Source organism: Poromitra crassiceps, assembly GCF_964638095.1.
Source record: "Poromitra crassiceps genome assembly, chromosome: 3".
In the NCBI taxonomy this organism is placed as follows: Eukaryota; Metazoa; Chordata; class Actinopteri; order Beryciformes; family Melamphaidae; genus Poromitra; species Poromitra crassiceps.
The window spans coordinates 47,326,303-47,343,695 of NC_139625.1; the positions used below are offsets into that span (position 1 = coordinate 47,326,303).

A 17,393-nucleotide genomic window follows, 5' to 3' on the forward strand; every position below is an offset into this window, starting at 1 on the left:
TATTAACTGCTTACCCGACATGTTGTGCCCGTGGAAACAATGGCACAAACTAGTTCATTTCAGACTACTGTAGGTCTAGTCTTTAGAGATGAGGGGAGACATCTCGCCTGCCACGGACCGGCGGGGTCTCCCTGTCAGACTGTCCGTCCGCGCCTCTGCCAGTGCAGGCAGAGGCAGACACACACAGCCAGTGCGCTGCTGTCATCCACTGAAACATGCGGTCCGCATGGGGATAACCACACGGGGAAACGTGAATAAGTGTTGCGCAAACTTCGCCAGCAATGCATTAGTCTATAAATAGCGCATTTAATCTTGTCGGTTATTTAATGAGCGTCGGTTTAGTCCCCATTTCAAGCAAAGTAATGAAAAAGATAGAGCGAGAATAAAGATCAGTGCCGGCCCGTCAGTGCAACATGTTCAGAGGTTCTTTTTCTTGGGATATATTTTTTCATCTCCACGATATCGTCACGTTTTGTATCGCGCAATTTCGTGGGACTTTAGTATCGCGAAATTTCGTGGGACGAAATATCGTGACATCCCTACTCTGGAGGCTTCAAAATGGGAGCCCACAAACCAATGGGTGACATCATGGTGGCTACGTCCATATTGTAGGCTACTATGGCAGTTGTTTCTATTCTATTTAATTCTATTCTGTTGTGTTGTGTTCTATTCCAGTGCTACAAACCTGCTGTCATTTTTATTTGAGAAACAAAAATCGAGTGTTCGTGTGTGTGTGCACGCACGCATGCGTGTGCATGTGCGTGCATGTGTGGGCTTCTGGAAATTAGTGTTGGCTCCGCCTCCCCAGGGGCTCGGGGCCAAAACCTTGATCAGCTATTGGCTGAACTACAAGGGCCTTGATCTGTGATTGGTTGACAGCAGCTACAAGGCCTGATGCTTGTTTCATCTCCCTGAGGACCCTCAACACACAGACACAGACACACACACACACACACACACACACACACACACACACAAAAACTGCTCACACACACACACACACACACACACACACACACACACACACGCACACACACGCACACACACACACACACACACACACACACACACACACACAAACACCATCTGTAGACACACACATACACACACACACACACACACACACACACACACACACACACACACACACAGAAGGAAGCGTGGATGAATAGAGAGCACATAGGGGAACACAGCGAAAACATCAGTGTGTGCACACACACACAACACATGCACACAAATGAAACACTCACACACAAAAATGCAAACAGAAGAAGCTATGATGGTCACATATGGGGAAACCAATATGGAGAGACAGTAACACACTGCTGCTATAATGTGAATGAAATTGAGAGAGAGAGAGAGAGAGAGAGAGAGAGAAGAAGAAGTGAGGAGAGAATAATGGCTGACAAAGATGAGTGAGACAGTGTTGTGACCAGTTTCATGTTCTGTTTACATCCCCTTATCACAAGCATGTCTCAAACGGCTTTACATAGCATCATCACAGTCATATATTACATGTTATAAAACGGCTCTCTCAAATCAAGCAATCTGATTGGTTCACAGCCATGGTATAAATACCGTAACCCATGGCCATAACCCATGGCCATGGGTTATGAGATGCAACTCTCTTACTAAAAGGCTTTGGTTACCTCAAATGACAATGTAGAAAAAACAAAATGGCGGAGACAGCTGTCAGATCCTTGTGAATCGATCTTCGCTTATAACTTTACTAATACTTTGCAGAAAATTATGTTTTGTACAAGAATAGACGCGGGCTAATGTCTTCTTTGCAAAAAAAAGGCTGTTAACCCCGCATTTCTAAATAAGACGTAACGTTAGTTGGTGTCGGGCTTTGCAGAAAGCTCTCAGCTTCTCAGCAAGCGCCAGGATTGGCCAATGTCAACTTCAGTCTCCAGAACGATCCAATCAAATCACCCGCACGTCTATCTTCTTGCTAGAGGTCCCGCCTTACAGTAGTGTTTCAACTGACTCTATCAGAATGCCATGCCAGTCGGACTTATAGTATTATTATTATTATTATATTATCATACTTGGAAACCGTTTTATAAAAGCAATATAGCACTCGAGCTGCGTGTGTTGTGGCATATATCCCGCTGCTCAGCAGCTGATCAGCGGGATATATTTGCCACAACACACTGGCTCTCATGCTATATTGCTTAAATATATCTACACAACATAGGTTACATACATCATACATTTGACTTACATTATGATACTACCCAAACACAGAATGTCTTTAGACTGTGGGAGGCAACCCAGTCAAACACGAGGAGAACATGCAAACTCCACACGGAAAGGACCGGGGTGGGGATTCAAACCCACAAGCTTCTTGCTGTGAGGCGACGGTGCTAACCACTGAGGCACCGTGCCACCCACCTACACCTAGCTGTTAGCAGGTGTAGTTCAGTACAGTAGCTGTTAGCTAGCAGCTATTTTCTTTCGACCAAACTACACGCTAGCTGCTAGAGTGTAGTTTGCTCAATAGAAAATAGTTCCTATACGTAAAACTGCTCACAACAAGGTCTGTAGATTATCTTGAGTAACCGGGTTATGATTTCTGGAAAGAGACGTTGCTGTTGAGTTTTTCAAATGTTTTTTTTCCCCTCTCGCTTCGAGCACCACAAGCCGAGTACCATCCAGTTCCATTGTATTGGAGAAAAGGCAGACATCTCTACAGCCACTATCTCCAAAACCCAGGCAACTCACACCAAAACCATCTATAGTTGGACAAACGGCACTACAGGTACAGTAAGAGGGAAAATATGTACTTTTGATTTTGGGGTGATCTGTCCCTTTAACTTCAGTTGAAGGTTTCACTGCTCTGCTGTGGACTGAATCTCTGCAGCGCTCCAACCAGATCAAGTGAAAAGTGAATGCTGGTCCAGCTCCAACCAATCAGATCAAGTGAAAAGTGAATGCTGCAGTGCTCCAACCAATCAGATCAAATGAAACCTGAACGCTGGTCGAGCTAGAGGCAGATAGCTCTTTGATAAGCCTTATACCCCTTCTCCAACTTATCCTCGTTTGTTTTTCCTTGATGAAAGCCGACTTATTTGTTTATCGTTACATTTTTGTCTCTACTGTGATTTTATGTGTTTGATCTATTTGAGATAAAGATCAAATCAAATCAAATCAAAGATTTAGCTTTTAGTTTGTTCCTGGACTGTTGACATGTTGGAGAGTCCTGTCATTAAATTATTAAATGCTTTCCACTCGCTAACCACAGATTAGAGAGAAAACACCCAAATTCACTGGTGTGAAGGGGTGCAGACGACAGCACACACACACTCAGACACACTCTCTCTCTCACACACACACACACACACACACTCCTCTCCAAGGTTGATAAGTGCCTCCATCTAACATCACAATAAACAGTAGAGCCTCCGCCTGCCAAGCATGGAGAAACTACTGTCAGTCCAGCGCTCGCTTTCCGGAAACACACACACACACACACACACACACACACACACACACACACGCACACGCACACGCACACGCACACGCACACACACACAAATACACACACTCCTCGCTCTTTCTCAAATGCACACCACAAAAACACACATACACTCTCTCTCTCTCTCTCACACACACACACACACCCACACACACTCACCTCCAAAAAGAACAACTTTTGTTGGGCCCCGGCGTTGCTATGGTTACGGGGTCGAGCCCCCCTCCCCAGTATTTGGGGGAAACACAGTGAGGTTCTTTAACGGTCACTCCGAGAAAGGAACCGCGCGCGTGCGCGCACACACACACACACACACACACACACACACGCACGCACGCACGCACACACACACGCACACACACACACACACACGCACACATGCACACACGCACACACGCACAGACATTTATTCCAACCAGTCCCCATTCATTGTCAATGCCACCCCCTTGTGGCACAAAGTCAACATTACAGTGTGAGTGTGACTAAAGCCCCTTTCAGACATGGACAAATTCAGGAGTTATCTAGGTGTTACCTAGGTGCGGGTGTATGTATCAACACAATACCGCGGTATGCATGCTCATGTGATGCTCCTTTGACCTGGATGTGTGACTAGTCTAGGGGGTAGTCTCAGGTCCTTTGACCTGGATCTGTGACTAGGCTAGGGGGTAGTCTCAGGTCCTTGGACCTGGATCTGTGACTAGGCTAGGGCATAGTCTCAGGGCTTTTGACCTGGATCTGTGACTAGGCTAGGGGGTAGTCTCAGGTTCTTTGACCTGGATCTGTGACTAGGCTAGGGGGTAGTCTCAGGTCCTTGGACCTGGATCTGTGAAGGTCCGGGTTACCCCAGAGCTGAGCGATGTGACGTAGCTAGTCTATTGGGTGATGTGACGTAGCTAGGCTATTGGGTGATAAGTGCCCGCTATTAACCTTCGCACATATTAATTAATCGTTCATGCATATCAATTAATGAAACGACCAAACTCACGGCCAGATGCATTGATTTCCTCAAGTGCCAAGTACCGCAAATGGCTTACTTGAATGCTTTCTTTTCCTCCCGGTCTGTCTTGTATCGTAAAAATGCAACAAGATGATAGTGTTGCATCATATATTCGAGAGATTGTCAACCTGGCTGTAAAATCGCCTTTTCCAGCATGTAGCTTTACTGCAATCACTATTTGACAGCCAACTTTTGTGCGATGTGCAAACAGGCTCTCACTTTTTGGCACAATGCCACCTATTTTCTTCACCGGGATTTTTTTCTCTCCATTGCAAGGGCACTTCATCATGTTTTCTCACTTGGAAGGGCATCTGAGAGTAGCCTGGTAAACCAGTCAGTCACGTGAACTCAAATTTAATTTTGTTCTACCAGGCCATCTGGCCTCAAGCTTTCATCCAGTGTTTGCACTAGCGCAAGTTGGGCGGTGTACTTGCCTTGACAGACAACTCCTTCAGCCAATCAGCATTGGATCCAGTCAAATCCAAATCCACTTGGGAGAGCGGCATAAACATATTTTTCGTCGAGAAACTTTGCTGTTCCATACTCCTGTACTTGCTTAATTGTTGTTATTGAGTCTATTTCTGCAATAACTGCACTTTATGGCTGTTTAAACTCGACGAACGTTGATGTTACTGCTCAAGGCGGACAGCCACGGGGCCAGCCATTACTGTTTTGCCAGCGGCGTTCCTGATTGACCAGTTACGATGTTAACTACGAGGTGGGTCGCTGATAGGCTAGAACACTTTGGAACAGACGCGCGGGAAGCTATCTCCCACGAGGGGGGCTGAAGCATATAGTCGGACTTGCCGCGCCGAGCACTTTGCGCGTGCGAGGTGCATGCGCGTGCGCGTGCACGTGCGAGGTGCGAGCACACGCAAAGTGCGCTGCGCGGCGCGGCCTTGTGCGAGCATGCTGCGTGAAGTTGGCACTTGTATTGCACATTGTCTTAAAACTTGAATGGAATCAGGGGCGCCGATTTATGTCTGTGCCAGTGCGTGCCCATGCTTGCGCATGCCCGTCGCCCAACCCATCCCCCGATAAAGCGATAAAGCTGTAGTGACATAGGACATTTAACAGCGACCTACACACACACACACACACACACACTTCACACACCACTTCAGTTCGACAGAATAGGAACAAGCGACCGAAGCATGCTGTAAACCACACTCATCTCAGCAACATAGAACATGAACAGCGTCAGCATCAGCGACCGACCCACACAGACACATTGATTGAGAGATCAAAAGTTTTAACCAACATTATAACATACACTACTACACCTCACCTGGAACTGGAAGTCGTAGGCTACTCGTCACGGTTGCACTGGTGGTGGTGGAAAACGCACTAGGTTTTGTGATCAAAAATCTCCTCATTTTGTTTTGGCTACTTGTGTTGAGATGTGTCAGTCTGTCACTCTCTCTCTGATACCGCTCAATGCACAAGTGTGTTTACTCACTACGTCAGCAGTGTCACATAGAGTGCACTGACTCATGCAGCCAATCAGATTGGGCTATGTTTTGATCAACTCGTTTTGTAACCCGGGGCCGCCAGCGGGCCTCGGGTGGGTGGAGTTTGCTATCAAATCAATGTAAAGTGACTCGACCCCGCCCAGCCACAGCCTAGAGCCCAGAGCAGAGCACCCACGGGGAAATGAGGGGAGTGAGAGAGAGAGAGAGATGCCTGTGACACAGTCACTGAAGTTTCGCCAAATGAGGGTGGGGCTGGTGGGGGCTGCGTCAGGAAGGTGCAGGGGCTGAGGCCGCCACCAGAGGGGGCTGCAGCCCCGGCAGCTCCCCACTTCCAGCGCGGTTGCTTTGGAATTTCTGAAAACACCCTCCCAGGGCTTGAGGCCAGACGGTCTGGTAGAACGAAATGAAATGTGAGTTCACGTGACCAGCTGGTTTACCAGGCTATACAAATTGCACACAGCTGGCACCTTTTCTCAAAAATTTCAATGCCATTTGCAAAGTTTTATGCAAATTTGTGTGTGTGTGGTAAAATGTCAAAAATGGCAAGTTGAGGAACCTGTTTTGCCATTTTTGCTGAGAAACCCCCCGCCCCCAAATATTGCAGAGATTGGTTGAATTTGCATTAATTATTGCAATAGCAAAATCACAATTTTCTTGGAGGAACTGACTTGATAAAAAAAAGCAGAGAAAGAGACAGAGAGAGAAAGAGTGAGACAGAGAGAGATTTTCCCAAGCTGCAGGAACTTTCTTTTGTAGGATGAAGAGATTTTGCAGTTTCCTTTCTCTCTCTCTCTCTCTCCTTTACTCCCCTCTTTTCATTTAATTAATTAATTAATCATTCGTTAATTTTGTCAACAAAAACTATGACTAAAACTGTTTGTCGATGACCAATTTTCACTGATGAAAACTAGATGTTAACTAAATAAAAACAAAGTTGTGATGACAAAAACTATGAGGAAATCTATTGACATTTTCGTCAACGAATAAAAACTAGATGGAAATGTGAGGGAGGGATGAATTGGGGAGATCCAATCAGAAGAGAAGAAGAAGTTAAACAGTTAAATCTGTCTGTATTGCTCAAACCAATACATTTCATAACAACAGATGAATAGGTATTTCCCATGAGTTTGGAAATTCTAGAGAAACATTTCAATAATACATTACACTAAGCCCGTTAGATTTTGGTCGATTAAATCTACCATAGATTTAGTTGCCTAAAATATTATGACATTTAGTCAACTAAAACATTTCAGATGAGTGAAATATGACTAGAATTATATGGCATTTTAGTCAAAAGACTATGACTAAAACAAAATCTAAATTTTCTGTCAAAATTAACACTGATTCATTCATTCACCCATTAATTAAAAAAAGAAACATTGTGCCGGCGAGACAGAAGTTCCGAAACCGTGTTTGCTAATAAAGAAACAACCCAAAAATACCCGTAAGCCTGAGAGAGAGAGCGCGAGCGAGAGAGAGAGAGAGAGAGAGAGAGAGAGAGAGAGAGAGAGAGAGAGAGAGAGAGAGAGAGAAAGTAAGCTACAGTTGAGGGAGCGACCTTGGGCTGGGCGAGGAGTCGCCCCTGTCGAGTTCCACATCAATATTTCAGCAGCAGAGTTGACACATCAAAAAAAAAAGCCCAGTTTCCAGAATCATCTAAAATTCATGCAGCATCATCGCCCACCGCCATGAATATTCATACGCAGATGAATATTAGAGCGCGGCTCCTATGGAGAAATTAGCTTCATCTTTACACTTATCAATAATTTGCAAGCAGGTGAGTCTCACCGCCCAGCACCTAAATACATCATCTGCTGAGAAGGACAAAGGTTTGGCAGAGAAGAAGAGAGAGGAGAACCAAGACAGGAGAGAGAGAAGAGAGAAAGCGAGAGAGCGGGAGAGAGAGGAGAGAAAGAGAGAAAAAGAGAGAGAGGAGAGGCACCATAAGAGAGGTCATAGGGGCAACTGCAAAGCATGTATTTATGTTTATTTGTTTATTAAAAGGATCCCCATTAGCTGCCACTAAGACGACCGCTAGTCTTCCTGGGGTTCAAACACATTACACATTACATTATAAGCAATAGTAAAATGCAAGCAATAGTAAAATGCAATAGTAAAATGACAATAATAAAATGATAAGAAATAGTCACAAAGGAAAATCACCGAAGGCAGAATAAAAAGCAATACAAAAACAAGACAGACAATAGCTTGGTCAGCTAGTCCTCTAGCTCGCCTATAGCCCAAATATTACAGTAAATATGATCAGTATAACTCTATACTTAAAAAAGTAAAGTCAAAGTGATGTTACAAACATCAATGTGTGTGTGTCTGTAAATAACTGCTTATATCTTATTATATCATAGAGACAATGAGAAAATGCACGCTGTATTTACCTTGGTGCAGCCAGCATGTCCACCCTGTCTCTGTCTGCTATATTTACCTTGGTGCAGCCAGCATGTCCACCCTGTCTCTGTCTGCTGTATTTACCTTGGTGCAGCCAGCATGTCCACCCTGTCTCTGTCTGCTGTATTTACATTGGTGCAGCCAGCATGTCCACCCTGTCTCTGTCTGCTGTCCATCACATTGGTAGAGATAGAAGCTCTCTGTTCCCCCCGCTCCTCAGTTTGTAATCCACATGACTTTAGTCCAGCTCAAATAAATACAGGCGGCCATCAAATTTAAATGCGTGGTCCATATTCTCGACATCAGATAAATATCCAGCCATCCTACAGTGTTTACTGTCACGGCGGCTTGATCCACTGCAGCTGAGCTCTCAACTCTCACCTGATGTGAGACTCTCACAGGACTTGGTTATAAAGTCACCAGATGTGACAGCTGGCTGAGAGAAGTAAATAAAGCGGCTCACATTTATGTCAGCATCATATAATAAGGATATGAGCCGCTGTGTGTCAGAAAATAAGCTATTTACAGGATGTAAATGCACACATTACACATGCCCCTATTTCCTCTGTTCCAGGCCGTTGCTCAGCGCTTATAGCTTTGTAGTGGATCGATTTCAAAAATTCCTTTTCAGGGTGAGTTATAAAGGATAAATAAAGCTGGAAATAAGCTGTCACCATTTACCTTCCCTCAGAAAGCCAAAACCAGAGAATCCTGGACTACACTGCACAGCACATTCCCCAATCGCCAGTTTTCCACCAACTCATCCAAGTTGGAGGCCATTTTGTAATATGCAAACTAAATTTTTAAGTGAGCTGCTACAAGTCTCCTGGCCAGGAGGTCTGGATCGACAGTCCCCGTCCCTTTTATTTTATTCCTTCTCATGAGCCAGACACTCATCTTAGCTTGACCTAACAAAAAGTTAAGGAGGCTAACCCGTCTATGTTGTGGAGCACTATACTTAGGACCAAAAATAAAGCCTGTTTCACTTAGCGCCTCTCCAAACCCAGTAATCCACTGCTGTACCAAATAAAACAGCTGGCTGAGTCTATAGAGCATCTCAGCCAAAGGTGCTCTAACGTCTCCTCATCCTGACAGAAAGGACCACTACTCAACCCCTGGATCTATACATGGCACGTGTCTGTTAGTAGCCATGGCCCCATGCACAATTCTCCACTGGAGACAGAGAGAGAGAGAAGGAGAGAGAGGAGAGAAAGAGAGGAGTGGAAAAACAATACAAAGTTAGGTCAAAGAGACTTAACAGAGTAGCAAGATGACTCATTGCAGGCAGTGCCAATAGAGAGCCAAAGTTACGCCCACTATGCACAGGAGCCATTTGCCCGGCATTCTTTTTTTAGTAAAATGCGTATAAAAACAGTTTTAATGAGTCAAACCAAGCGATTCAGCTACATTTCAAATCACGAGAGATCGTAGAGTATTTCACTCGGACCAAAAACGTTTGTCTGTCAATGGCATGAAACTTGATTGGCTGAACAGTCTCCTAAGTGGGCATGGCAGTAGCGAAACCTCTGTGGCACAGATACAGGAAGTGACTGGAAGTTGGGGTGTCTCTATCTATATTAAATGTCTCTGGCTCAGCTATGTATACAGTAAGTAGACCGGATATTCTTCTTCTTTTTCTCTGGGGTTTAGTAAACAAATTATCAAAACCATCTATCCTATGCAACAAATTCAAGACTTATACAAACGTTTTCCCTAAAAACCATCACTTCTGGCCCATATAATAGTGTGGCAGCGTGTTTATGTGGAGACGCTGCCCCCTGCTTGTATTTTCGTGCTTTAACATTGTTTTGGCTGTTCGGGACTCTTCTAGGCGGCAACATTTTTAGAGCCCCATGTGGGGACGTGTAGCGCTCAGCCAATAACATCACTCAGTTCGGAGCAGCCGAGCGAATAGCATCGCTAAGATGTTCTCAGAGTGGGGCAGCTCAGCACAGCCGGAGTCATCGGAATAAAAATACAGAAGTGTGGCACCTTCCCAGAGCATTTTGCGAGCTGTTTGGAGCTTATATCTCCATGGTTTGGAGGTATGTGTGTGTGTTTATTTGTGCTTTTATAACATAACCGCTGTGAAACTATCCGAAAAAAACTTTTAATCCCTGCATTTCAACGGTTGTCCGGCGCTCGCTCTCACCTATTTACTGTCAGGCTCGCTCGACAACATAAACACAGAACACAGCAAAACAATCTCCAACCATGAAAATACACACAGGGGGCAGCGTCTCTGCACCACACAATTGTAATGGGTGAGAAGTGATGATTTAGACGGAAAACTTGTATGAGGGTATATCATATTTTTTTATGAAATAGTTGCATAGTACACATTTAATGCAGAGTGCTTATGTGAGAGTGAAACAGGGTGAGTGAGAGGGACAGAGCAGCACAAAGGGTTAAAACTCTTTATTGTCAGTTGTTTGCTAAATTGGGTGTTTCAGGGTCGTGGTGGCAACAGACGCACACTGTGTGCTAGTTGGCTTATTCGTGTATTTTCACCCTGCACAGATATTAGGTGCATTACGGTCTGCAGCTTCACTCTGTCTGTCTGTCTGTCTGTCTGTCTCTGTCTAGCATTCCATCTCTGTGTGTGTGTGTGTGTGTGTGTGTGTGTGTGTGTGTGTGTGTGTGTGTGTGTGTGTGTGTGTGTGTGTGTGTGTGTGTGTGTGTGTGTGTGTGTGTGTGTGTGTGTGTGTGTGTGTGTGTGAGTGTGAAGGACAGAAGAGGATGACTCAGATCTCCAATCGTAACACATGCTGTTCTTCTGTCTGACTCACTTGGCTGCAGTCATTCATTACACACACACACACACACACACACACACACACACACACACACACACACACACACACACACACAGCTGTATGATATGGTTATGAGGGAAGCTATGCCTTGTAATCCCATTCTCCTTGGTGAGGATGAAGGCGGTGCGTGTGTGTGTGTGTGTGTGTGTGTGTGTGTGTGTGACCAACTCCCAACATCTGATTGCATTACTAGTGTTTATGTCCTTTGTACTCTGTATCTATGTGGACATAAATAAATCATTTAAATGTGTGTGTGTGTGTGTGTGTGTGTGTGCGTGCGCGCGGGTGTGCCTGCGTGTGTGTGTGTGTGCGTGCGTGTGTGCGTATGTGCCTGCATGCATGTGTGTGTGTAAAGCGATGGGAGGGGGGGAGAGAGGGACAGGGGGACAGACAACGATGGATGAATGGATGACAGAGGTGACAGTGCGCATGCGCTGTACTGATGACTGCACACAGCGCTTGTGCCTTCAGGCGAACAAGGAAGTAACTTTGGTTATACTCTGTTAGTTCGGTTACCCTTTGTTAGCTCTTGGTGTGTGGATTTTTAACTTTGGATTAGGGTTGTCGATGATTAACCATTAACCGTTTAACCGCCGAGAACGTCATTGGTCGGTTAAGCATGTCGGTCAAACTGTTCATTTGCATATTACATTTGCATACAACGTGTTGCCAATGTGGTGATTTTTTTCCTCCTTCGCGGGAAGCAATGTTAACGTAGCCTACTGTAGCAGCATTATATAGGAATGAAAAGCTCCTGCCACTGCCAAAACAACATTAATTTAGAGAAAGGCTTTTCCAAATGTTTGAGAGAGAAAAGCAGTGCGCATTGTCACTGACTTCTCTCTCTCACTGTCCGCCCCCTCGCCCGCGTGCACCACTTGTCTCAAGTTGAGATGTGCTCTGTGATAAACTCGCATCAGTCAGCAGGCTGGCCCTCTCAAAGGAGAAAGCTCTGACCATTTCACAGTGCAAACAATCAGTTCATTAACCCATGTTCTATCATTTCCTTAAATCCGAGGATGCTGTGTGGGACAATCATGTGCTGAAAATAGCGTTAAAATGTTACCTACTGCCAAGCGTGGAAAACTGCATAAATCCGGTCTCATGAGAGCTCTGTACTTTCACTACATTCGCTCAGTGTTTAGAGAGACAGATCGCTCGTTGTGTTTCAAGCAACAAGCGTCTTCCACATGGATTCTACAGAAGAATATCTTCAGTTTAAAATGTTTAACGTAAGTCCGTCATTTCTCTGCCAAAGTCTTCAGTCTTCTCACAGACTGTGTGTATGATTCTGCTTGTGAGAGCGGAGCGGAGCGCGCCCATCCACCTCCTCCTCTGCACAGAAGAGAGCCTGCTGCTCTGCTCCACGTGAACGAATCACACTACAGACATTAGTCTAGATAATACATAAGACAGACTAACGTCAAATTCAAGCGAATTTGTTAATGTGGGAACTGGGAAGCACTGCATAGTGCCGGAGTCGCACACTCTAAAATAATGGTTGCATATATGCCGTCTGAAACCTTGAATAAAGCGCTGGAGTGAAGGCACGCCACTAACTAATATCTCATGTCTTTAAAATAAAATTAACCGATGATTAACCAGTTAAGGGAGCTGGTTAGTCGAAAGTAAAATTAACCAAAAATCCACATCCCTACTTTGGATTATTATTTCATCGCGTGACCACATTGACTTTTGAAATGTAAATGCATTTTTTTAACACAATTTTTAGACAACGCTTCAAAAGGCATAAAAGTGATTCACTTTTGTGAAGATTATCCTGCTGAATTGTATAAACAGCGGTGCCTCAGGAGGTCCCTGAAGATCATCAAAGACACAAAACATCCCCACAACAGCCTGTTCTCCCTGTTACCCTCAGGGAGAAGATACAGGGTTCCAAAAGCACGCACAAATCGCTTGAGGAACAGTTTCTTCCCGCAGGCCACGAGACTCCTTAACATACACAAATAGTGTAGTAGCCGTACTGTACCGTACTGTAGCTGCTACCATTACGTATGTCTAATGTTTAATTGTATGTTTAATAAGGAATATGCTATTTGCACCTGTATGTCAAATACGCCGAATTTAAAACGCAGAGTTTAATTGTATGTTTAATAAGGAATATGCTATTTGCACCTGTATGTCAAATACGCCAAATTTAAAATGTTTAAGCACGTCTAAAGTATGCACATGACATGTGCACCTATGTGCAGTGAATATGCCACTGTCTCTGACTTGTCTTATCACTATACTGCCTTATTGCTTGTTGTGTCTCTTGTTGTTTTTGCACTCATATGCCCTGTTATATTTGTACTATGTTGTAAACGGAGTCCAAAGCACAAGAATTTCACACGTGATACTTGTACCATGGAGTGACAATAAAAATCTTGAATCTTGAATCTTGAACCCAAGTTATCGCTCCCATAAACTTTTGTTAACCACAGACCTTATTTTATGCATTTAAGTGAAATCCCCATTCTAAAAGCCCATTGACTTTTCCCCGTAAGATCCAGGAAGTCCGGGACTTCCGCCTTCCGACTATAAAAAGACATCATCCCTGCATTACTCTTTGCAGAGGTTCCCAAACTTCTCAGACCAAGTACCACTATGTATGAAACCAAATTTCCCAAGTACGACTTCCCACTGCGGATTAAAAAAAAGTCACTGTAGTTGGCTACTTTTGCGAGTCAGACCACAAACAACCAACAAAAAAAATCTTATTTGCTGATAGGCTGATGACAGTCAGCAAAGCTCTTGATTACTACCAGGTGGAGCCTCGCGGACTAACAGTGGTCCCCGGACCACCGTTTGGGAATCACTGGTCTATTGGATTTGGATACAAGCAGCTACTAATTTTTTAATTTGGATATTTAAAAAAAGCATTGTGGAATGTTAGCCTTCATATTATAGCCTGTTATCACCTAAAATTATTGCGTGTGCAACCCTGTGTGTGTGTGTGTGTGTGTGTGTGTGTGTGTGTGTGTGTGTGTGTGTGTATGTGTGTGTGTGTGTGTGTGTGTGTGTGTGTGTGTGTGTGTGTGTGCAGTCCGTGTTTTCAGCAGTTCAGAAAAGCTCAATTCAAAGGAAATGCATTAAATTGTGCTAAGGTGCATGGGTCTTCATCATCCTCAAATTGTCCCATATTCGGGGGACCCAGTTTGAAGAAGATGAAGATGCATGGTACAAAAATGAAATTTTAAGCCACAAAGTGACCAAGTCATAATGTTGATTTTTGGTATAGCACCCCCACTGGAAAAAAAGGTACCAGCCACCACTTAACACAACACTAGCTCCTGTAAATTCCAGAATGCCATTGAACGTGCCTCGAAGACGTCAGCGTAATTTGAGGTCAAAGTTCAATATAGTTTGACTTTCACAGTGAAACCTGCCGAGAAAATCAAGCTGGTGTGCATCACTTTCGGCTGCACTGCTGTTTTGCAGAGCGCTGCCATGTCCCTCATTTAAAACAATGGCTTTGATCTGCAATGCCGCAATTGGGCATATAGAATGAAAGCCCAGTTACACAGAAAGACAGGCAGACAGACAGGCAGATTCAAAGGCAGGCGGTCCAATCTGAGAGCTCACTGTACCTTGTAGAGGTGGCGTCTCTGCTCCTCTGACATCATCAGCTGGTGGCTGTCCGTCACCATGGCGTCCATGTCCATCAACCAATCCCAGAGCTCCTGGTACTCAGCCTCAAACTCCTGAAGACTGTTGTGGAGAGAGAGAGAGGAGGAGAGAGAGAAAGGGAGAGAGAGGGGGAGAGAGAGAGGGGTATTCAGTTCAGTTAATTCAGTTTTGTTTTTGAACTCTTATTGTATTTGCAATAGTTTCTGTTGAGAGGGTGGGTTAGGGTTAGGGTTAGGCCTTTATTGGAATCAGGCTTATATTAGAGACATTAGAGATATTACAGATTAATCACCTCTGTTTGATCAGTAGATTTGCTCATATTTTACTACTAAGCCTCCTTGGTTTCTGATCTGCTTCTGTGGGGTTCGTTAGGTAGCCGTTTTTATTTCCCTTTTTTTTTTTACTGCAATGCATTACGATAATTACGGTAATCGATAACGGCATGCTCCAGATACTTCTGCTGGCTGAGCCATCTTGTGGCAGTTGTATGTTATTACATTTTATAAAACGGCTCTCTCAAATCAAGCAATCTGATTGGTTCACAGCCATTGTATAAATCCAATAACCCACTCCAATAACCCATGGCCATGGGTTATTGAGTTGCCATGGCAACTCTTACTAAAAGGCTTTGGTTACCTCAAATGACAGTGTAGAAAAATTGTACGCGTACGATGGCTCACATCGTACGCGTGCTACCAAGTGAGCCACCAAGTCAGCACGACTCAGCTTTGATTTGACTCTACCTCCTCTCCTTCTTCCAGACTCCTCCCTCATATTCACCCTCTTTCTTGCCCCACCTCCTCATCATCCCTCTCACCACCACATCTTCTCTCCTCCTCTCCTCTCCTTTCCTCCGTCCTCCTCTCGTCTCCTCTCCTTCTCTGCTCTCCTCTGTCCTCCTCTCCTTTCCTCCCCTCTCTTCTCCTCTCCTCTCTCCTCGACACAGAATCACATCAAATATTTATGCTGCTGGAACAGGGGACGATTGCTCAAACACACACATTACTGTCAGCCGTTTTGTTAAGGTGTGTGTGTGTGCGTGTGTGTTTATTATGTATATATTCGTCTCTGTGGGGATCGCCAACATGTTTCTCAACATTAGCGCTGAAATTGTTTGGAATTCTCCGATCACCCCCGCCGACAGTTTGACAGCTCTGTCAGACCCACATGGCGTTTCCCCCCCCCCCCCCCCACACACACACACACACACACCTGAAACAATGCACCAAACACACACAAAACAACACACACAAACTGATATATAGTTACTTAAGGACTCCCACACACACTCACTGACTAAACAATACACTCACACAGACACACACACTTACGAAGAATCCCACACACGCGCAGCAATCCAACAAGCCATCCCAGTAGATGGCGTAAACTATGAATGAAATTATAGAAACAAGGAAAGAGAGGGGGAGAGAGAGAGAGGGGGAGAGGGAGAAAGAGAGAGAGAGAGGGGGAGAGGGAGAAAGAGAGAGAGAGAGGTGGAGAGGGAGATTGTCACTTCCATCTCTCTCTTTCATTTCAATTCATTCAGCGCCACAAAATTCATGCCCGGCTGGCTGTGATTCAGTTTGCAGCAAGTACATACATTAACCAAGACACACACAAACAGACAAACAAAAACACACACACACACACACACACACACACACACACACACACACACACACACACACACACACACACACACACACACACACACTTTGCATTAGCATTTGCCAGCCGACAATGAAACAAAACGACTATGGGGGAGAAAGAAAACAAACAAACAGAATATTTGTATTTGTGTGTTTTTGAGTCTGTTTCAGTGTGGTGACGACCCTCCCCGGTGGGCGGGGTCATCACAGCTGATTGGGTGCACCTGGGCCAGGGTGGTGTACTCCTTGGTTTTAAAAACCCATCAGACCATCAGTGCCTCCCTCCTCACATTATGCCCATTTTCTTCTTCTTTTTTTTTTTTTTATTATTTTGACAGTTTTCCAAGTTTCATACAAATATTACAAACATATTCAAACAAACGGGGGGAAAAGAGCAGAAGGGGCGAAGAACGTGAGGTCTTGTTTAGGAGTGGGTGGTCAGATACAGTGCATTTTATAGTCTCTCGGCATCGGTACTTAATACATAAAGGAAGCAATATTTGAACGTGAACAGGTAAAAAAAAATAAGAAAGAAAAAGAAAAAGGGAAGGAACCCTAATCAGTTCCTATTTCCTGTAAGTGGCAATCCCATTTTAACCAATTCTTCTGTTCTTTTGATTTGATATAGTTTGTGATGCCTAGGTATTTCCCCTTAGTGTTACTCAATGAATTAGTACGGCATGGTCACTAGGGGACGAGTTGCCAGGTTTCCGATGACATCACTGATGACATCGTCACCGATGCTCAAGTGACATCACTGATGACATAATCACTGACGGCGTCACAAGGTCGCCGATGATGTCACACTGATGACATGCTGAGCTGAGGCCATCATCACCAACGATATCACAATTGCTCGAGTGACATCACTGATGAGCTCACTCACTGATCAGTGACTTTATGATCACATCACTGATGATTTACTGATGAACACAGAAGTCATGCGTC

The 17,393-nt window shown here is 44.6% G+C and overlaps 1 protein-coding gene across 1 annotated transcript in view; it reads right to left on the reverse strand.

The window, feature by feature from the left end:
• The window catches only part of akap6 (A kinase (PRKA) anchor protein 6), a gene marked incomplete at both ends in the record, with an annotated part of 377,282 nt that overhangs the window by 155,046 nt on the left and 204,843 nt on the right, over positions 1-17,393 (reverse strand). The window contains one exon of the mRNA XM_083633037.1: positions 14,757-14,877. Within this exon, the coding sequence (XP_083489163.1) occupies positions 14,757-14,877 (121 nt within the window). The remainder of the gene's footprint in view (positions 1-14,756; positions 14,878-17,393) is intronic.